Source organism: Xenopus laevis, chromosome 1S (assembly GCF_017654675.1).
Source record: "Xenopus laevis strain J_2021 chromosome 1S, Xenopus_laevis_v10.1, whole genome shotgun sequence".
NCBI lineage: Eukaryota > Metazoa > Chordata > Amphibia > Anura > Pipidae > Xenopus > Xenopus laevis.
Window position 1 is genome coordinate 180,637,760 of NC_054372.1, and position 23,496 is coordinate 180,661,255.

At 42.5% G+C, this 23,496-nt stretch overlaps 1 protein-coding gene across 1 annotated transcript; it reads right to left on the reverse strand.

The window, feature by feature from the left end:
• Positions 1 to 816: 816 nt before the first annotated feature.
• On the reverse strand, positions 817 to 23,496 carry snx18.S (sorting nexin 18 S homeolog). Its single transcript, NM_001094806.1, is given in 2 exon segments — positions 817 to 1,588; positions 21,934 to 23,496. Coding segments are annotated over 2 exon segments (1,764 nt in total). The 5' UTR covers positions 23,444 to 23,496; the 3' UTR covers positions 817 to 1,334.

Here is a 23,496-nt window from a genome sequence, read left to right on the forward strand (position 1 = left end):
AGCATGAAAGGATGCAGGGAGTTGTTATGAGCAACAGCTGGGGGGCAGCAGACTGGACGTCACTGGAGTAAACAAGGTCTATGATTTCCTTCTTGTGCTATAGCAACTAAAGCTCTAATTCCACCTGGGTGGGCCCAATGAGGGACACACACACTATCCAAAATGCTCAGGACCTGGGGCTTTCCAGATAATGGATCTTTCCATAATTTGGATCTTCATACCTTAAGTCTACTAGAAAATCATATAAACATTAAAAAAAAACCAACAGGCTGGTCCTGCTTCCAATAAGGATTAATTATATCTTAGTTGGTATCAGGCACAAGCTACTGTTTTATTATTACAAAGAAAAAAGAAATCATTTTTAAAAATTTGGATTATTTGGATAACATGGAGTCTATGGGAGAAGGCAATACGGAGCTTTCTGGATAATGGGTTTCTGAAAAGATACGCTATCCGGCAAACCCCAGGTCCAAAGCATTCTTTACTTAAAACTTGGGATGCATCGAATCCAGGATTCGGTTAGGGATTCTGCCTTTTTCAGCAGGATTCGGCCGAATCCTTCTCCCCGGCTGAACCGAATCAGAATCCTAATATGCATATGCGAATTAAGGGCGGGGAGGGAAATCGCGTGACTTTTGTCACAAAACAAGGAAGTAATAATTTTTTTCCCCTTCCCATCCCTAATTTGCAAAGGATTCGGGGGTCTGGCCAAATCCAAAATAGTGGATTTGGTGCATCCCTACTTAAAACATACTGTTTATGGATGAGGGGGTATTTAATGTTCTTAGCGTTAACATATCAGATGCATTTCTCTTCACTGATAAAATATGAATTTATTGCTAAAAAAAAAAAAAAAATACTCAGGAAGGCACAAAAGTTGAATAGTTGCTCAAGTAGAAGTTCTGTAAACGGAGGACTTGTTAAATCCATGTGTAAGAGTATAAAATAAAGCTTAAGTTGTTAATCACAGTCCAGCCCAAGTATGCACCATAATATCTATATAAATAGAGAGATATAGATATATATAGTTCGTGGGTAAGGCAATGCTGCATACGTGGCTCCTCGGGACAGGTACAAGAGTAGTGTAGGTATAGATAGGAATAGCATTATTTAAATACAAATGTGCTATGTTGCCTGTTTTATGGAACTATACATGATGGTTCCATCTTTCCGTTATCACAGTATAACATAAAAATAAATGTACGACCATTCGTGTACCAAACCGCCAATTATTGGCAACAGGTTCTTCTCTCATACTTTAGGGGTGACTGCAACCCCCACCCTGGGTTTGAGCAATCCCCCATAATTAGGAGAGTTCAGAGCCCAGAGAGTCACTAGGCCACGTCATATTTCTGTAGCGCCTCCTCCAATTTTAGAGTCACTTTTTGAAAGAAGCAGATCTGTTGCTGTAAGAAATGTTGCATTTGTGACTTAAAGTCTCTGACGCGGATCTTGTGGAAATGGTGGATCTCTGCCAGCGTGGCGTAGGAAATGACGTTACATCGCTCCTGGATTTCACTGGCCTTCTGCAGCTCCAACTTGCCTTCTTCAACTTGTTTCTTACTCTCTCGCACTTTGGTCAGAGACCCTGGAACAGAGGAGAAGAAGTGGCTGTTAAGGGGAAACTCCACAAAAACATAATTTCAAGCAACTTTACAATTTACATCAGTTAAAAAAATATGCAGACTTTTCATGATTTTTTTGTGGTGCAATGATTTGTTAAACACAGTGTAATGACAGACTGCACTGCATCATGGGAATATACTTTTCTGACCACTGGGTAAGAATGACACTTGGAACAAATTGGATGTATGCTTTGTCTTTTCCAGTGTAAACCAACTTTTAAACAGGATCTAAACTCAATCCCTGGACACTTCTGCAATTGATATTCACTTTTCCATTTTTAGTAGTCAGAGAACTACTAAGCAGTTTTAGGCTGCTATTTAATACTAAGCCTTCGGGCTGCTCCCTTTCAAAGTTAGAGAACAGACAACCCTAACTGTATATGTGGCCCCTGAGTAAACTGTTTATAAATGGTTGTTTATAAACACTGCATATATTTGCAATAAAATTTTAAAGGCACATTTATCAAGGGTCGAATTTATGTGAATTTTTTCAAACTCCCTTAAATTAAAATGAAAATGAAAACTTGCAGCAGTTTATTAATAAAATCGAATTATTAAAACTGGAACGAATTTAAACGACCTGAAAACGCAAATCAAATTCGACCAAACTCGATTTAAGTTTTTTCTCAGAAAAAAACTCGATTGTCAGGAAGGCTGCAAACATCTCCAAATTGATCCCATTGACTTTAACAGTAGTTCGGCAGGTTTTAGGTGGCAAATAGTCTAATTCGAATTCTTAAAGGGCCAGAGTATGATAAATCTCTCAAAATCGGATTCGAATTTTTTTTAAAAAAAAAACTGGAATCGAGTTTGGATAATTCCCTAATCAAATTTGACATTTTTGACCATAAAAAATGCGAAAAATCTCTTGCCTTGAACCACCATTTTGTGATGGTCTGTGTTCTGCCTCAGAGATCACCTGACCAGAAATACTACAACTCTAACTGTAACATGAAGAAGTGAGGAAACAAAAGACACAACTCTGTCTGTTAATTGGCTCATGTTACCTAGGAAGTATAGTTTGTTTGGTTTGTTTGTGTGCACCGTGAATTATACGATCCCAGGAAGCGGCCCTTATTTTTTAAAATGCCAATTTTCTATTTGTGATTATGGCACGTACTACTAGAAAAGTATATTTTTCTGAAAATGGTTTGTTTACATGAAGCAGGGTTTTACATATGAGCTGTTTTATGCAATATCTTTTTACAGAGACCTACATTGTTTGAGGGGTATAGTTTCCTTTAATGCTAACTAAAAATTTAACTGCACCATTTCTTACTTGCCACCATGAGAAAATATTCTGTATATTCGGGGTCCCTGAGGTGTTGCCCGTACATGACTACCTTCCCATGAGACCTTATATGAGCACCTGAGGAAGGATCATTCGATCCGATACATGCTGTGCATTTCTAAATAAAGAGATTACTGACTAAAGAGATGGGTTCTCCACAGTGATAGCTACAATTTGGAAAAGTTTGGAAGGCCTGGCAGTACCTTACTGTGAGAGTGAACTTGGTACACCTGATAATCAAGGATCACAAAGTGTATATACATCTTCCCATGTGACCACATCTACTCCTCTAAGCACAAATGTATCTGCCATCACATGTGTAACATCAAAGGGACAAACCTAGAACAACAGCCACAACCTGCGCCTGTATTAGGATATTAGCTGTACTGAAAGGAAAACATCTCTATTTGGCTTTCTGACTGTGGTGTGAATCATGAAGTGGGATCCACACAGCTGAACAAACAGCCAGCCTGTCAGTGTAATATGGAAATCCCAGGTTAAATGTGCTGACTTATTCCTATGGCTCAGGCCCTCCTCATTCTCCTACCCCTATGGTTTCTACTGTACAAATAATTGCAATTTCCTGTTTATTAACCCAAATCAGTAATTCTTCCAAGTGGACCAAACATAACTACTGAGGCATGAAGTCTGGCTCACTCATCTACTCACATTGGCCAACACAAGCCGACGAATCAGCCCCCCACAATGGCTCTATAGCTTCTTGGCTCATGTATGGGGACAATCTAATGACTATCTGGAGATTGCCCATATATCTGTTGGTCAGGTTTAAAAATCCCCCGGACAAGAATTACTGTCATCTCCCAATGTGCCTTTGCAAGCCTTTATTATGATCAGAATATCCCAGGGACCCAAATAAAAGACCCGCCCTACCAGACTCACCACATAGGTGGGCATATTGGGCAATCTAGAGCTTTAGAGGCAATGTACAACATGCAACTTACAATATGAACAAATAATATGAAACCACAAACTATCAGTCCGTCCGTCCCCATCCCCACCTGAGTCACAAGAATTGGTAATGGGCTGGATGGAGGAGAAATGGAAAAACTGCCTCCGGTGGCAGAGATCTACCTGGGCAATTCTTATCAAACAAGTTAGAAATTGGGTGAAGAATAAGGAACTGCCCAGATCCCCCATTATGATCCAATCGTTGGCTCAAGAGCCAAATGATCAGGTCATCCTAAAATGGCCCAGTGTGTTGGTGGCCACATCAGGTAAAGATGTTGCCAAACAAAGGGATACTTTACTGAAAATATTGGGTGTGGGTGTTGTTGATAAAGAGGTGCTGCCTCTGGGGAAGAAAGAATCATTCGAGTTCAGTAGGCCTGAGCTAGAGTCACATTAAAACCTGTACTTTAAAGTCTATTTATCTATTAAACTAGACCAATAAATGGTAGAATTACTATCAGTAAGGGTGCTGACACATGAGGAGATTGATCACCCACACTAAATCTGCTCTACTACAGGGGGCGAGCCTCCTGGAGATGTTTCTCCATTCCAAAAGCTTAGGATCATCACAAGTAAAAAAAAAAACATTTCTCACAGGAATCTGGCTTAAGCACAGGAAAATACCAAACCGGAAAGGAAAATCATTTTTAGGAAATTTCAGTATCTCTTTGTGTGCCATTTGACACCTATTTTCCAACACTCATGGGCAGATTTATCAAGGGTATAATTTTAAATTCATGGTTTTTTGTTTTTTTTTTTTAAAAAAAATCCTATAAACGCCATGAACTCTAAATACGACCAGTCTAAATTTTATTGAAAAAATTCTAAACTCGGGTGAAAAGGATCGACCCGAAAACCCGAATCGAATTTCTTTCCAATTTTAAACAATTCTAATTTAAAAACAACTCCAAATTGATCGCAGGACGTCTCCCAGTGACTGAAACAGTAATTCGGCAGGTTTTAGGTGGCGAATAGTCAAATTCGGGGGCCAGAGTATGATAAATATCGAAAACCGAATCAGAATTTTTTTTTAAAAAACTTGAATCGAATTTTAACAATTTCTTAGTCGAATTTGATAGTTTTGACTATGAAATAAACTCGAAAATTTAATTTTCAATTTGACCCTTGATAAATCTGACCCTCAATGTACTTTCTCTTGCTGTGCCAAGGAACACGTGTGGCATAATAAATCAGGATTGAATTCTCTCTTAGCAATGTCTTGCCCTTCAGATTTATTTCATAACCATAAAATAGGATGCCAAGGAAGCTCCCTGTTCTGCCAATCAGCAGAAGATAACCGGCCCATGGAAATTTATTAATGAAAATTACTTTTGAAACAACAGGCACATTCAGGTCTGTTTTCTAATAAGAGAAAAGTGTTGAATTTGTGAACGTCACCATTTAGGAACAACCTAAATATTCGGTAGGATGCACTGGATCTCAGCAATTTCTGCAGATCCAAATTATTAGTCAGAATATCAATATTTTGGACAGCTGAAAGGAAACTTTTTTTTTTTTTTTTTTTTTATCAAGTTAGGGTTTAAATTCTGTTCCTTATGCGCCCAAATCTTTTGTTGAGGACTTCATATAGGATGGATTTGGTGCATCTCAAATAGTTGTTAAAATTTAATGGCTAAATAAGTTTATATCAAAAAAGATATATATCCCAAGACACACCTATGACTAAGCGCCGGAAGGTGCGAAACGCGTAAGGTGGGATATGTGGGGTGGTATGTACTGAATACTTTTTAAATGTGAAATTCAATAAATTATTCTTATTTTTACTCAAAAAGGCCTTGGGATATATATCTTTTTTGATATAAACTTATTTGGATTTGACTGCCTTGGAACTGGGGCTGGTCCCTTTGGCCATGCTGAATAGCTGTATGGACTCCCGATTTTTCAATAGATATATAAAATGTAATGGCTGGCCAAAATCACTGGTTAGTAACTTTTTTTTTGTATATATTTATGTACAAGTTCTTTCCAGCTTGTTCCTGAGAGTAACTGCTCTACAAAACTGGCAGGGGACAATGGGAATTATAGTGCTGTGCCAGTTGGAATGAAACGTTTCCCTTTCATTTTCTGTGGCCCTGTGGTATTCTCCCCGGATGCCCTGGCTGCTTCCATTCAGCCCAATGGACTGGATTGTGGCTCACTCGCATGTGCCAATAGCTTCAATAAGAGTGTTAAAGGGATTCTGTCATGATTTTTATGGTGTCGTTTTATTTCTAAATTATACTGTTTACACTGCAAATAATCCACCCTACAATATAAAATTTCATCCCTGAACCAGCAAGTGTATTTTTTTTTTAATTTATAAAATTGGTGTGTAGGCGCCATCTCAGGTCATTTTGCCTGGTCATGTGCTTTCAGAAAGAGCCAGCACTATGGAACTGCTTTCTGGCAGGCTGTTATTTCTCCAACTCAATGTGACTGAAGGAGCCGCAGAGGGACATGGATTTTACTTTTGAGTGCTGTTCTTAGATCTACCAGGCAGCTGTTATATTGTGTTAGGGAGCTGCTATCTGGTTACCTTCCCATTGTTCTGTTGTTTGGCTGCTGGGGGGGGGGGGTGATATCATTCCAACTTACAGTACAGCAGTAAACTGTGGCTGACGTTTATCAGAGCAAAAGTCACATGACTGGGGGCAGCTGGGAAACAGACAATATGTCTAGCCACATGTTAGATTTCAAAATTAAATATAAAAGAATGTGTTTTCTCTTTTGAGAAATGGATTTCAGTGCAGAATTCTGCTGGAGCAGCACTATTAACGGATGTGTTTTTACAAAAAACATGTTTTCCCATGACAGTATCCCATTCAGTTAAGAGATTTACACTGTAGTATTTGATTTGTGTAGGAGAAATACAACCGGTGATGAAGCAATCCGCAGAATGGTGAAATACCCTGTAAATACAGTCATATCTCTTTATACAAAGCTCATAGTCTCAGCAACAGCTCATATTCATTAACATGAACAGGAAACCCTTTTTGGTGTATATTTCCCAATATATCCCTGGCAGATTAACAATAACTAGCAACCATGAGAGACACCAGACCCTCACATTTATTTCCCCCAACACTTATCTAGTGAGATATATAATTATCTAGGAGAGAAATGCAACCTCTCTGGAGCTGGCACTGTCAGTTCTCCTCCCTTTAGCAGCACAGACCAGACGAGACTGTAAAAGGATCAGGGGAAACCCAATCACATCATGTCAGCTCCATGTCTGGGAGCCAGATGGGACCTGATTCACAGTGAGTAAGCAGGGACACAATCCAAGGGGATCCAGCCTCATAGTTACTCATCTCTCTGTTAAACCACCACCTCAGCACAAGCACAGACTCATTACAGTCAATGAGGATCTAATGGCAAAATAAAAAATTAAAGTCAACTTGTTCAGGGTCCTTACGAGCACTTTTACTTATTGCTGCATGCGGCATCTGTCTACACCACTGCAGCTAAGGAGTCCCTTACACATGCTTTATTTGTTGGAAGAAGCTGAATAAAATAGTGTTATGCTAAAAGACTATTATTGGACACGGGATTTGGCTTGTGGTGTTTAAAGAACCACGTTCACATAAAAGAAAATTCTGCTTTCCTACATTTCTCCCACACCCAAGCCCTTAACAGATCAGAACACAAACAAGTGGAAAATAATAGAAATAATATGGCAATCTGACCTGTGTGGTTGGGTGCCCGGTGCTTGTTACTTGTGTGACTGGGTGCTAAGTGTACTGGGTGCTTTTTACTTGTGTGACTGGGAGCTAAGTGTACTGGGTGCTTGCTTCTTGTGTGACTGGGAGCTAAGTGTACTGGGTGCTTGTTACTTGTGTGACTGGGAGCTAAGTGTACTGGGTGCTTGTTACTTGTGTGACTGGGAGCTAAGTGTACTGGGTGCTTGTTACTTGTGTGACTGGGAGCTAAGTGTACTGGGTGCTTGTTACTTGTGTGACTGGGAGCTAAGTGTACTGGGGGCTTGTTACTTGTGTGACTGGGAGCTTAGTGTACTGGGTGCTTGTTTTTTGTGTGACTGGGTGCTAAGTGTACTGGGTGCTTTTTACTTGTGTGACTGGGAGCTAAGTGTACTGGGTGCTTTTTACTTGTGTGACTGGGAGCTAAGTATACTGGGTGCTTGTTTCTTGTGTGACTGGGTGCTAAGTGTACTAGGTGCTTGTTTCTTGTGTGACTGGGTGCTAAGTGTACTGGGTGCTTGTTTCTTGTGTGACTGGGTGCTAAGTGTACTGGGTGCTTGTTTCTTGTGTGACTGGGTGCTTGTTACTTGTGTGACTGGGAGCTAAGTGTACTGGGTGCTTTTTACTTGTGTGACTGGGAGCTAAGTGTACTGGGTGCTTGTTACTTGTGTGACTGGGAGCTAAGTGTACTGGGTGCTTGTTTCTTGTGTGACTGGGTGCTTGTTACTTGTGTGACTGGGAGTGTACTGGGTGCTTGTTACAACTTCTGAAATGAAGTCACCTTTTGCCTTGAGCCAGAGACCTCAGAATGATTGTTACTCCCACACACGGTGTGTCAGAAGGAATCTGTAACTGTGCTACACTTTGCCCAAGGGCCACTATAGTCTGTACCCTACACAAACAACCATTGTAAAACGTTCTTGCTTTCACATCATTTAAATAATTCTTTGTTATATTTGCTGTTACTTCTGAGAAAAAAAATGTTCTTTAAGAAACAAATTTCATGTGCTCATAGAAGCAACTCTTGACTTCCTACTGTAAATTGAATTCAAAACCCCAGCGGCAAAATTCTCTTATCCCAGTTATCAGCAGCAAGGCACCAATTAATCCTGTCAGTAAGGGCACATGGATTATTATACCTCATGGCCTTAATGGGATACAGTCTTGGAAAAAAATTTTTTTCCAAAACGCATCAGTTAATAGTGCTGCTCCAACAGAATTCTGCACTGAAACTCATTTCTCAGAACAAACAGTTTTTTTTATATTTCATTTTGAAATCTGACATAGGGTTCGACATATTGTCAGTTTCCCAGCTGCCTCAAGTCATGTGACTTATGCTCTGATAAACTTCAGTCACTCTTTACTGCAAGTCGGAGCGATATCGTCCCCTCCCTTTTCCCCCCAGCAGCCCAACAACAGAACAATGGGAAGGTAATCAGATAGCAGCTCCCTATGATAACAGATGCCTGGTAGATCTAAGAACAGCACTCAATAGTAAAATCCAGGTCCTACTGTGACACATTCAGTCATTGAGTAGGAGAAACAACAGCCTGCCAGAAAGCAGTTCCATGCTGGCTCTTTCTGAAAGCACATGACCAGGCAAAATGACCTGAGGTGCACCTACATACCAATATTACAACAAAAATATACACTTGCTGGTTCAGGAATGACTTTTTTATTGTAGAGTAAATTATTTGCAGTGTAAACAGTGTAATTTAGAAATAAAATCTACATCATAAAAATCATGACAGAATGCCTTTAATGTTTCACACACTATTGGATCTATGGGCAGTTTCTTATGCTGGCTCCACTGAGCACCTTTGTACTGTTAGGGGCTCCCTGTCTGTCAATGCTTTGACATCTACGTGGATGAATTTGCCAATTTGAATCTATTAAAAGTCAGTAGGACAGAAGGAAATAACCACTTTTAGTGACGTGTTGCAGCACTGATACAAGATCTCCTGTGACGCACGTCTAACGTTATTTTTAATTCCAGGCCTATAAAAGAAAAGGTATGACTTAGCACATCTGTGGGAATATGAGGAAAGCATGTATATGGAAATGTGAAATGGAAGAGCAGGCATTGCTGTCATACCGACAGCAGCTCAGTGACGTAACAAGCCATATCAAATTCATCTCTGTATGAGTGGAATATATCCCTAGCTCTGGAAGAGTATGCCTGGGAGGGGGGTAAAGAATTATATTCAGGAACATACAAAAGGTGCATAAGAAAAGTTACCATGTAATGATACTAGACTTTATTGCTTCTTGTATTTGAAAAAAAAAATATATAAATATATATATTGTGCCTATATATAAATATCTATATCTATATATACACACTACCCAAGACAAAGATACAACCCAGAGCCAAAATTATGCATATATCATAATATACCCAAATATAAAAAATGCAGTGTGCAGTGGCTCATGGAAATCAATCATTATATAAAAACCAATGTTTGCAAATCAATAGGCCACTGGTAAGAGTGGTTGAAGGGAGATGTTAAAGGGATCCTGTCATCGGAAATTTTTTTTTTTTTCAAAACACATCTGATAATAGTGCTTCTCCAGCAGAATTCTGCACTGAAATCCATTTCTCAAAAGAGCAAACAGATTTTTTTTATATTCAATTTTGAAATCTGACATGGGGCTAGACATTTTGTCAATTTCCCAGCTGCCCCTGGTCATGTGACTTGTGCCTGCACTTTAGGAGAGAAATGCTTTCTGGCAGGCTGCTGTTTTTCCTTCTCAATGTAACGGAATGTGTCTCAGTGGGACATGGGTTTTTACTATTGAGTGTTGTTCTTAGATCTACCAGGCAGCTGTTATCTTGTGTTAGGGAGCTGTTATCTGGTTACCTTCCCATTGTTCTTTTGTTTGGCTGCTGAGGGGAAAAAGGGAGGGGGGATGATATCACTCCAACTTGCAGTACAGCAGTAAAGAGTGATTGAGGTTTATCAGAGCACAAGTCACATGACTTGGGGCAGCTGGGAAATTGACAAAATGAATATAAACAAAATCTGTTTGCTCTTTTGAGAAATGGATTTCAGTGCAGAATTCTGCTGGAGTAGCACTATTAACCGATTAATTTTGAAAAAAATTATTTTTTTCCCATGACAGTATCCCTTTAATGTTCTTAAATTTTAAAGAAATTAATATAAGTCTTAAGATGGCCATAGATGTAAAGATTTTTAAAAGATCTTTTAGTTATCGTGAGACCACGATTGACTCAAAATGATCGTTTAAATGTACGATTTGTCCATCAGCTAAAAAGACCATTTCTAGCGATATTGCCAGGAAACGGCGGGTATCTGCCTGCTTGGCCCTGCAAACATAGATAGACTGCACTGGGGCCGATAATTTTATTTTAGCCTGGCCGATCAATTTTCTGACAGATGTTGGACGAAAAATTGTAAGATGCACGATCGTTCGATTCCCAGTAACCTCACGATAATTTGACGGATTGGTCGGATTGCACTGAAATCGATCGTTCACCAAAGAAAAATCTTTGCGTCTATGGGGACCTTTAATAGGTAACAGCAAGAAAGCAACCATTCATTTTCCCAACTGTGAGCTTTGCTTGCCTTTGGCTAGGAGGAATGCTACTTGCACACCAGAACAGTGCAGCGCTTATGTACCCATTCGAGGCTCAGTGATTCTAAAAAGGATCCAGTTAGCGATGAAGAAATGAAAGGACAGAAGACTCCCTTAGTGAGATGCACGTAGCCGAATCGAACTGCTGTCAGCTGAGACACAGGGTGGGGGGCACCCAGAAATGAAAATATATTACACACCCCACTTTATTTGCTTTGGCGCTGGTTAGAATTAGATTGGACACATACACAACAGTAAACCATAAGGCTCCATGCTATTTCCGTAGCGCTATTTAGACCTAGTTCCTACTCACTACATCTTCTGCAATTCTCTGACTTCCACAGTTAATACAGGTATGGGATACGTTATATGGAAACCGGTTATCCAGAAAGCTCCGAATAATGGAAAGGCTGTCTACCATAGATTCCGTTTTATCCAAATAATCCAAATTTTAAATGATTTCCTTTTCTCTGTAATAATAAAACAGTACTTTGTAATTGATCCAAACTAAGATATAATAATATAAGATATAATTATAATAAGATAATCCTTATTGGAAGCAAAATCAGCCTATTGGGTTTATTTGATGTTTACATGATATTTCTTGTAGCCTTATGGTATGGAGATGCAAATTATAGAAAGATCTGTTATGCGGAAAACCCCAGGCCCCTAGCATTTTGAATAATAGGTCCAATACCTGTACTTTTCTATGAGAGGACTAATTAACTAGGGGCAACCACAGATCATTTTAATATCAGACATGGAAACATCACTGTAATGATGTGGTCAAAGCCAAATCCTGGGTAGAAGCCCTTGATAGGAGGACATACATCTACTGGCGACTGAGTAAAATAAATTAGTTTAACAGAGTTAAAATAAATGTCTGACTCACATGTTACTCAAAAGTAAAATCTGGCGCACGGAGGTATTTCATGATTTACAAGCAATCGGTCGATGATGCTGTGGTATCAGGCAGCCAGACAAAGCCGGTGAAAAAGAATCAGAACGTGACACACACAAAGCTTGCTGACCAGCATTTACTGGCTGCTCTCACATCTAAAAGGGCAGAGACTGTACTCAAGAGAAACATGGCTCATTTCTACTAGGCACTGAAACCAGAAATATAAGCAGAAACATGTCACACAAACTATGCATGCGGGCAACACTCATCTTCCCCAAGTGATTAGCAAAAATGATGAATTCTCAATTGTTTTCACTCTGCCTCATCTTAAAGGAACAGTAACTTTAAAAATTAAAGTAATACAAATATAATGCAGTGTTGGTAAAATGGGCGTGTTTGCTTCAGAAACACTACTATTGTTTATATAAATAAGCTGCTGTGTAGCAATGGGGGCAGCTATTCAAAGGAGAAAAGGCTCAGGTTACACAGCAGATAACAGATAAGCTCTGTAGAACATAATGGTGTTATCTGGTATCCACTATTTAACCTGTGCCATATAGCCTTTTTAAAATTTCCACCATTGCTACTCAGCAGCTTGTTTATATGAACTATAGTAGTGTTTCTGAAGCAAACAGATCAGTTTTACCTGTGCAGGGCAACACTACATGATATTGTCATTACTTTAAAACACTTTCATTTTTTGGCGTTACTGTTCCTTTAAAGGAGAATTCAACCCTGTAGAAAAAAAACCTGTACCGCCACCCCACGTGGATCCCCCTCCCTACTCCCCCCAGGCTAACTGCCCCACTGGGGAAATGGTCTCCCAGTCATATTACAGAGGACCCAGAAGATGGATGCCGTGAAGTCCGTTGCCAGAATCTGCGCCGAGGGGTAAATATAAAGTATGGGGCATTTCCCCAGAGGGCAGTTAGACTGGGAGGAGGGGGTCTACCTGGGATGGGGGGTGTGGGTTTTTTTTTTTTTCAACAGGTTTGAATTCTCCTTTAAAGAGACAAGGAAACTCCATTCTCTATAACCAGAAGTTGTGGATTACACAAAAAGCTAAAGAGATAACAAATATCCACAAGGGCAAGTAACCTTGAAAAAGGCCACAAGCAGACCACCTTCATTCATACCTCCCAACATTTTGTGGCCACATCCCCCAATTACCATGATCATTTTACAAAATTTGGCAGGTTATGAAAGTTTGAACCTATTTCTGTGTTTTTTTCAGTTATTACAGTTTTGCTAATGAAGGTGAATTGCACTTTAAGCTCTAAATCTAACATTTCCCAAGGGACCTGTTATCTTATATTGTTGCATTTACTTATGTCGAAATTGTTACAAAAGTATCTTATCTGAAGCTGTGGCTGTTGTGGGTTCTCTGCCAAAAGCCAATTATGCTAGAAACTTTGTTTCTTTTTCTGGCTGTTCAATGCAGAGAAAAACAGGACTTTCCAGTCCTGCGGGTTGAGCTGTCAAAAGAGGGACTGTCCCTCTAAAAATGGGACAGTTGGGAGGTATGCCTTCATTGTATGTGTATGTGTATATATATATATATATATATATATATATATATATATATATATATATATATATATATATATATATATATATATATATATATATATATATATTTATATATATATTTCCAGATAATTTTCACATAAAGAACATCCTATTAAATCCCTAATTGTTATGTGGAATTTAGCATCTCTGGGTAACTGCCATAAAGAAAATGTTGGCACCTGCATATTTCGGTGCCCAATATAAAACGGTTATGTGTTTGGATTGCATCAGACAAATATTACATTACTGCTGCCTGGGCAAGTTGCTTTTGGCCATGTTATGAGAGATTTCTAAAGCAATTCTTGATTTGGCTCAGCGGATACATTAAAATAAAGGAAACTATTTGAAGGTTTAGAAGGAGAGTTTACCTGCTATTATTTATAATGTGTAGGGGATAGCACACAACATTCCCTGCCTGAATCATTGCAATGGAGGCCGTATTCTGTATACACATCAGCTGAGCAGTGCAATGGAAATTCTATCCTCTGCTCATGGTATACAGGGTGATCTATTGAGAATGGCTCTACTATCACCATCATCATTTATTTATATAGCCCCAAGTTACGCACTTGCTTTACTTTACAATAGTACAAAAGGATTAGAGGGGCCTACATGCGAGAGTTTACAAACTAAAGGTTAGGGTACAATTGAGACATTAGGATTTTAGAAACAATTTTGTTATTTATGATACAGCAATGATTGATTAATTAAGGTACATTGAATAAGCTTCTCTAAACAGGTTGGTCTTTAAGGAGTGTTTGAAAGTTCGGAAAGAAGGAGAAAGTCTGACAGCTCGAGGCCATAACTCACAACATTTAGGAAATAAAGAGGGACAAAAAAGTTGTTGTGCGCAGTGTGTTGATTGCTTTGGCCATGCCGTTTTTGTGGCCACACCCCCTAATTACCATGTTCATTTTACAAAATTTGGCAGGTTATTAAAGCATATCTCTGTGTTTTTTGTCAGTTATTGCAGTTTTGCTAATGAAGGTGAATTGCCCTTTAAGCTGTAAGTCTAACTTTTCCCAAGGGGTCTGTTATCTTATATTGTAACAATTACTTATTCCCTTATCTCAAAATAGTTACAATTACTTATTTGCTTTTCTCAAAATTGTTACAACAGTATCTTATATGCAGCTGTGGCTTTCTGGTCTCTCCCAAAAGCCGATTAAGTTAGAAACTTTTTCTGGCTGTTCAGTGCAGAGAAAAACTGGACTTTCCAGTACAAATGAGGGACTGTGGGTTGAGCTGTCAAAAGAGGGACTATCCCTCTAAAAACAGGACAGTTGGGTGGTATGCTCAAGGTAGAGTTCCAGAGAAAAGCAGAGGCCTGAGAGAAGTCTTGTAGATGAGAGTGGGCAGAAATGATGAGAGGAGAATCGAAGTGAAGGTCAGAAGCAGAGTGAAGGTTGCGCAAAGGAGTTTATTTTGATTTTAAACATGAAATATAGGGATGGGCTTAATTAAGGTCTTTAAGCAATTCCAACTATACTGAATCTTACAGATAAACTTGAATAGTTCAGTGTATTTTGAATGTAAAACCAATACCTAAGGCTAGGGACATACACGCGGATGCTTGCCGCGTTTTTGGCGCGGTCCACGGTTTTTGGAAAAAAAGCCGACCACTGCATAAATACGCTTGCGATTTTCGGCAATGGCATGCTACGTTAGTGCATTTACGCTGCGGTCAGCTATCGGTGCAAATCGTGCCGAAAATGCAGCAACTATCCACATGTCTGTAGCCTTAGTCTACAGATACACACTTGGACCTCACACACTCATTAGTCCATGTACACTAAGGGTCAAATAAAGTCTCTAGTGTAATATACCGGTGCAGCAACAACTCTGTTGGACCCTCTAATTTCAGCTCATTGGCTTTTCATGCTTAGTTTCTTCATCTTAATGATCTAATCCCAGCCAATGAATCCTCTCTCACTGCACAGAGCACAGAACATACACAATACCAGCATACACAGCCACAGCCCATCCGCACGCAGGCAGCATGTTACAGTTGTGAAAGCCACAAAAAAAAAAAAATCTTCCCGTACAGACCATGCCAGCATAACTAGGGCATGAGAAAATATTTGGGTTTAAAGTAGCAGTACGGTTTCAAAATGTGCATGAGAAATAATGAAACCAGGGGGTAGACAACTTTATATGCAAAGTCAAAGCTACCGGTTTCATGGAAGTTTTCTATTAGGTTTAACAGGTCTCAAAATTGTATTGTCCCACATAAGAAAGATGTGAGTGTATATTAATGTCTAGTTTTGTTTACTCTGGCATCTATTAAGGTATTAATGAGGTCATTTGCAAGTTCAGCATTGCATCAGACTCCATTGTTCTTTACCTCCCCGAGTATAGCCTTCCTTATCTCTTTTCACATCACTACTGTAGTATTGTTATCCCGTTTCAAGAGACGGTGTGACACAGCAATCAAGTGGTGTGTGGCCTGAAATCACTGTCAGTACTGCAAGACAAAAACTTATGGTAATGGAAAAGCCACCACACGGCAGCAGGAACAGCCTGTCTAGTATGCTCATAGCTTGGATATAGACATAGAATAAATGTAGAGTTGTGTTCCCCTTTAACTAATAGAAAACAAGTGTATTAGAAACCAATTTACAGCCAGATGTCTGCAAGGCAGATCAGTTGGTGGGCTTCATTCATGGGCCAATATGCTGCCGACCATCTACTTTTATTGGCCCCTGTATGACCACCTTGAAGGAACAGTAACATCAAAAAAGAAAGTGTTTTAAAGTAATGAAAATATAATTTACTGTTGCCCTGTACTGGTAAAACTGATGTGTTTGCTTTAGAAACACTACTATAGTTCATATAAACAAGCTGCTGTGTAGCAATGGCAGAAATTGGAAAAAGTCTATATGGCACAGGTTAACTAGTGGATAACAGATAAAACCATTATGTTCTACAGAGCTTATCTGCTATTTGCTGTGTAACCTGAGCCTTTTCTCCTTTCTCCAAATGCGGACGGGACAGAAAACAAGTTTTGTAAAACTTTAAAAGGAGTAAAATATAGACAATATTACATAAAATAAGAAATTTAGATGAGACCTGCAACCCGACCCACAACTCCGCAGACCCGTGGGTGTACCCGCACCTGTAATCATCCCCTCATTACGCAGGATGCCCGCTTTTTTTTTGCAGGTACCAACATATACTGGAAAGTTTTTTTTTTTTAAATTATGCAGAAATTGTTTTTTTGGGCGAAGGACCCAGTTAACAAAAATGCACCTAACAAGTAACCCCATTTTCCACATCACTCACAGGCCCCAAGCTATTAGTATTTTTCAATTTGAACTTTAAAGGGATACGGTCATGGGAAAAAAAAATTATTTCAAAATGCATCATAGTGCTGCTCCAGCAGAATTCTGCACTGAATCAATTTCTCAAAAGAACAAACTGATGTTTTGATATTTAATTTTAAAATCGTACATGGGGCTCGACATATTGTCAGTTTCCCAGCTGCCTCAAGTCATGTGACAAGTGCTCTGATAAACTTCAGTCACTCTTTACTGCAAGTTGGAGCGATATCGCCCCCTCCCTTTCCCCCCTGCAGCCCAACAAAAGTACAATGGGAAGGTAATCCGATAGCAGCTCCCTATGATAACAGCTGCCTGGTAGATCTAAGAACAGCACTCAATAGTAAAATCCATGTCCCACTGCGACGCATTCAGTTACATTGAGTAGGAGAAACAACAGACTGCCAGAAAGCAGTTCAATCCTAAAGAGCTGGTTCTTTCTGAAAGCACATGACCAGGCAAAATGACCTGAGATGGCGCCTACACACCAATATTACAACTAAAAATACACTTGCTGGTTCAGGAATTAAATTTTATATTGTAGAGTGAATTATTTGCAGTGTAAACAGTGTAATTTATAAATAAAACCGACATCATAAAAATCATGACAGAATCCCTTTAATGCCTGTCGCTTGATCCCACGCCATTGTTCTTTGAGTCAGAAAGGTCATTGTAGAACAATACATTTGTTAAAATACTATACGGAGAGCCCAACCAGCAGAATCCCTGGACATGTGAGGTTATGTAATACAAATACAGTATGCAAGTTTAGCAGAACGACAGATTGAGCCATTGTGCAAAGCCATTGTGCAAAGCAATACAGCAAAGCAAAAGACTATCGTGAAAATGAAAATTTTATATTAGCTTCAGCATACTGAAATAAGAAACTTTGTAAATACAATCAATTAAATATTCTGCATTGTTTCTTAAAGGGATACTGTCATGGGAAAAAACATTTTTTTCAAAATGAATCCGTTAATAGTGCTGCTCCAGCAGAATTCTGCACTGAATTCCATTTCTCAGGCAGAAGTCACATGACTTGGGGCAGCTGGGAAATTGGCAATATGTCTAGCCCCATGTCAGATTTCAAAATTGAATATAAAAAAATCGTTTGCTCTTTTGAGAAATAGATTTCAGTGCATAATTCTGCTGGAGCAGCACTATTAACTGATTCATTTTGAAAAAAATGTTTTTTTCTCATGACAGTATCCCTTTAAATAATCAAGTTTATATTCATTATTCCTCTCTCAGCATCTGTTTCTCTTCATTCTGTCTTCATGCAGCAGTTGGGTGTCAGATATTTATTGACAGTTACATCCAATATATCTTATAGGGGGGCTTCTTTTGCCTAGAAGATGTATTAGAGCTCACTCTATTAAAATCACAAGACATCATGTCTCTCTACATGCCGAATTTGTGCAAAAGGCAGTTATTGTTTTAGATTTTGTTTGTACTGCAATCAGTTATTTAAGTGAGCTCTTAATAGATCTTCTAAGAAAGGAAGCCCCCCCCATAAGATATTTTGTATCTACAATAACTGTCAATGATTATCTGACACCCAACTGCTGCATGAAAAGAGAAAGAAGAAAAACAGATGCTGAGAGAGGGATAGTGAAGATAATGTTGATTATTACAGAACCGACGCAGAATATTTAATGGATTGTATTTACAAAGTTTCTTATTTCAGTATGACGCATATTAAATTTTCATTTTTGCTATAGTTCCCCTTTAACAATCGAACTTGTCACATAGCAGAAAGCTGTCATTCCTAAGGACCAACAATGGAACTTTAATTATTCCATTAGTATTTAGTGTTTCTGTCCATGTTCACTAAACTGTATTATCAAAGCAGATTCAGGCTTGGAAAGTGATTATGAATCTACAAATACCAGAATGTCCTGAAGCTTCTGCATCAACAGTCTTGATCCAATGTGAAAATCAAACCTGCCCCATTAACACCTGGCCAATTTTTGGCTAGATATTGGTTGGGTAGCCCCATACACAGGCAGATAAACGGTTGACTTGGTTTAAAGGACTTCACACGGCACAGTGACAAGGCAAACACTTTGCTCCTTACTCTGAACTGTCAAAATTGTACATATAGTAGGAAGATTATTTCTAATACTGCAGATCTAATGGTACATTTATATAAAAAAAAAGTTTCAAATAGAGCTACAGAGCCCACGCGCACACTTAGGGTCATGAAAATCTCTTTGAGGGTCCCGCTGCCCTGCAGCTGTACTGGCCTAGAGTACAGAGCCTGGTCAGGAGATCAGGGGGCTTGTGGCTACTGACAACAGGACACTATTGCAATCTCTGCTCCAGGTCAGCTGAGCCCTGTCTAAAGACACATATATAACTAATGGGCAAGCATCCCTCCAGCAGACTACAGCCCCCAAGTGATTGGCTAGTGTTTGTATGTCATTCATTGGGAGACAGGGGGCCCAGACTCGGGGAGTGACATTAGGGAGACTCGGGGGGGGGGACATTAGGGAGACTCGGGGGGGGGACATTAGGGAGACTCGGGGGGGGACATTAGGGAGACTCGGGGGGGGGACATTAGGGAGACTCGGGGGGGGGACATTAGGGAGACTCGGGGGGGGGACATTAGGGAGACTCGGGGGGGGGACATTAGGGAGACTCGGGGGGGACATTAGGGAGACTCTGGGGGGGACATTAGGGAGACTCTGGGGGGGACATTAGGGAGACTCTGGGGGGACATTAGGGAGACTCTGGGGGGACATTAGGGAGACTCTGGGGGGACATTAGGGAGACTCTGGGGGGGACATTAGGGAGACTCTGGGGGGGACATTAGGGAGACTCGGGGGGGGACATTAGAGAGACTCGGGGGGGACATTAGGGAGACTCGGGGGTGACATTAGGAAGACTCTGGGGTGACATTAGGAAGACTCTGGGGGGTGGACATTAGGAAGACTCTGGGGGTGACATTAGGAAGACTCTGGGGGTGACATTAGGAAGACTCTGGGGGTGACATTAGGAAGACTCTGGGGGTGACATTAGGAAGACTCTGGGGGTGACATTAGGAAGACTCTGGGGTGACATTAGGAAGACTCTGGGGGTGACATTAGGAAGACTCTGGGGGTGACATTAGGAAGACTCTGGGGGTGACATTAGGAAGACTCTGGGGGTGACATTAGGAAGACTCTGGGGGTGACATTAGGAAGACTCTGGGGGTGACATTAGGAAGACTCTGGGGGTGACATTAGGAAGACTCTGGGGGTGACATTAGGAAGACTCTGGGGTGACATTAGGAAGACTCTGGGGGTGACATTAGGAAGACTCTGGGGGTGACATTAGGAAGACTCTGGGGGTGACATTAGGAAGACTCTGGGGGTGACATTAGGAAGACTCTGGGGGTGACATTAGGAAAGACTCTGGGGTGACATTAGGAAGACTCTGGGGGTGACATTAGGAAGACTCTGGGGGTGACATTAGGAAGACTCTGGGGGTGACATTAGGAAGACTCTGGGGGTGACATTAGGAAGACTCTGGGGGTGACATTAGGGAGACTCTGGGGGTGACATTAGGGAGACTCGGGGGGTGACATTAGGGAGACTCGGGGGGTGACATTAGGGAGACTCGGGGGGGGACATTAGGGAGACTCGGGGGGGACATTAGGGAGACTCGGGGGGGGACATTAGGGAGACTCGGGGGGGGACATTAGGGAGACTCGGGGGGGGACATTAGGAGACTCTGGGGGTGACATTAGGAAGACTCTGGGGGTGACATTAGGAAGACTCTGGGGGTGACATTAGGAAGACTCTGGGGTGACATTAGGAAGACTCTGGGGGTGACATTAGGAAGACTCTGGGGGTGACATTAGGAAGACTCTGGGGGTGACATTAGGAAGACTCTGGGGTGACATTAGGAAGACTCTGGGGGTGACATTAGGAAGACTCTGGGGGTGACATTAGGAAGACTCTGGGGTGACATTAGGAAGACTCTGGGGGTGACATTAGGAAGACTCTGGGGTGACATTAGGAAGACTCTGGGGGTGACATTAGGAAGACTCTGGGGGTGACATTAGGAAGACTCTGGGGGTGACATTAGGGAGACTCTGGGGGGACATTAGGAGACTCGGGGGGACATTAGGAAGACTCTGGGGGGGACATTAGGAAGACTCTGGGGGGACATTAGGAAGACTCTGGGGGGACATTAGGAAGACTCTGGGGGGGACATTAGGAAGACTCTGGGGGGGACATTAGGAAGACTCTGGGGGGGACATTAGGAAGACTCTGGGGGGGACATTAGGAAGACTCTGGGGGTGACATTAGGAAGACTCTGGGGGTGACATTAGGAAGACTCTGGGGGTGACATTAGGAAGACTCTGGGGGTGACATTAGGAAGACTCTGGGGGTGACATTAGGAAGACTCTGGGGGTGACATTAGGAAGACTCTGGGGGTGACATTAGGAAGACTCTGGGGGTGACATTAGGAAGACTCTGGGGGTGACATTAGGAAGACTCTGGGGGTGACATTAGGAAGACTCTGGGGGTGACATTAGGAAGACTCTGGGGGTGACATTAGGAAGACTCTGGGGGTGACATTAGGAAGACTCTGGGGGTGACATTAGGAAGACTCTGGGGGGGACATTAGGAAGACTCTGGGGGGGGACATTAGGAAGACTCTGGGGGGGACATTAGGAAAGACTCTGGGGGTGACATTAGGAAGACTCTGGGGGTGACATTAGGAAGACTCTGGGGTGACATTAGGAAGACTCTGGGGGTGACATTAGGAAGACTCTGGGGGTGACATTAGGAAGACTCTGGGGGTGACATTAGGAAGACTCTGGGGTGACATTAGGAAGACTCCTTGACATTAGGAAGATGACATTAGGGGACTCTGGGGGGGACATTAGGAAGACTCTGGGGGTGACATTAGGAAGACTCTGGGGGTGACATTAGGAAGACTCTGGGGGTGCCCCAGTCAGGTGGGTGGGACTTACCTCTCTGCACGTGGATGATGTCGGGGAAGTTGGCGAGGTGTCCCTGGTAAACAGCCAACAAGTCCATAATGGGGTCCAAGTCCTGCCGGGGCTGCTCAGCGAACATCTCCCCGATAGCCTCGTAGGCTTCCCCGGTAAAGGCCATTGCCCGGTTGAGTCCGGCGGAGAAAGCCATGTGGTCCATCTCAAAGGCCTGGCCGAGCCCCCTGACAGCCAGTCCCACCTTCTGATACTCCTTCTTGAAGCCGGACGCCTGTTTGCGCGCGAACTCGCCCGCGGTCTGACTGAGCAGCAGGACCCCCTCATCCATGCGCTTAGTGAACGCTTTGAACCCGTCCAGCCGGCCGTCCACATCGTGCGGGTCGAGGACAGGGGAGCCCGGGGAGAGGCTGAGGGTGAGGAAGAAGTTGGCCCCCACCAAGTCGTCCCTCTCGCACTTTCTCTTCCCCTGTTTCCAGGCCTTGTCGTCGGTGCAGGTGAGGAAGTGCTGGAAGGCGTCGCATCGCGCCAGCACCGGGTGACTGCACATGTGATCCATCCACCACACCAGCCCCTTCCTGCGCTTGGAGATAAAATCCTCCTCGAACCTCCCCGTGGCTTGTTTCTCCGGGATGCGCGGCACCGACACGACGGGGAACTTGTAGAGGAGACGCGCGTAGAGCCAGTCGAAGTGTTTGTAGCGGCGGTGAACCTGCAGCCCCGTGTGACTGGGGAGGAGTCGGTACGAGATGTAACTCTTTATGCCCTTGAACTTGGTCTGCTTGGTGGGCTCGTCTATGTTACAGCGGAACGGGTAGGGATTCTCCTGCCACTCCGGCCCGTCAGGCCCCTGCACCAGACACAGTTTGTCCCCGTCACGCACGAACCCCGCCGCCTCCCCCAGCACGAAAGCCTCCCCGCCGCTCTTCACGAAGGCCGAGAAGCGGTTGAGGTTGCGGCTGACCGTGGCGGAGCCTTTGCCCGGGGCTTGTGAGGAGGCGGAGGTGGAGTAAGGGCCGGGCGGCAGGTCGGAGCGGGTGGATAAGCGGAATCTGCTGCTGCCGGAGCCTTCGTAGTCATGGTAACCGCCCGAGTAAGTGCCACACGTCGGACCAGCCGGTTCCTCGGTCGCAGTGGAGCTACTGTCGTCCCATTCGTCGTCCCAGTCGTCGTCGCTGGGCTGGCTGGTCTGGTAACCGAGGGAGGGCGCCCGGGGCTGGAAGGCGAGGCCCAAGTGCGGGGCAGCGACGCTCTGGAAGGGCTGGGCCGGTTCGTAGCCTCCCGTGGGCAAATTGGCGTAACGAGAATCTCCCAGCGCCGGAGGAGGAGGCGGCGGAGCGGCGGGTTCCCCGCGAACAACTTCCACGTAAGAGGCAGGAAAGAGTCCGCGCTCCCCCCGGCTGTTCACCCCTTCCAACCAGCCCTCTATGTCCTGCTCGCTGCACAGACTCAGCACCTCGGACTCCCGCAGCGACACCTCCCCCGGGTTCTCCGCTCGAAAGTCATAGATGGCTCGTGCCCTCAGCGCCATGATCTGCTCCGAGCCGGGGGGAGGCACCGGGGCCAAGATGGAGCCGTTATGTC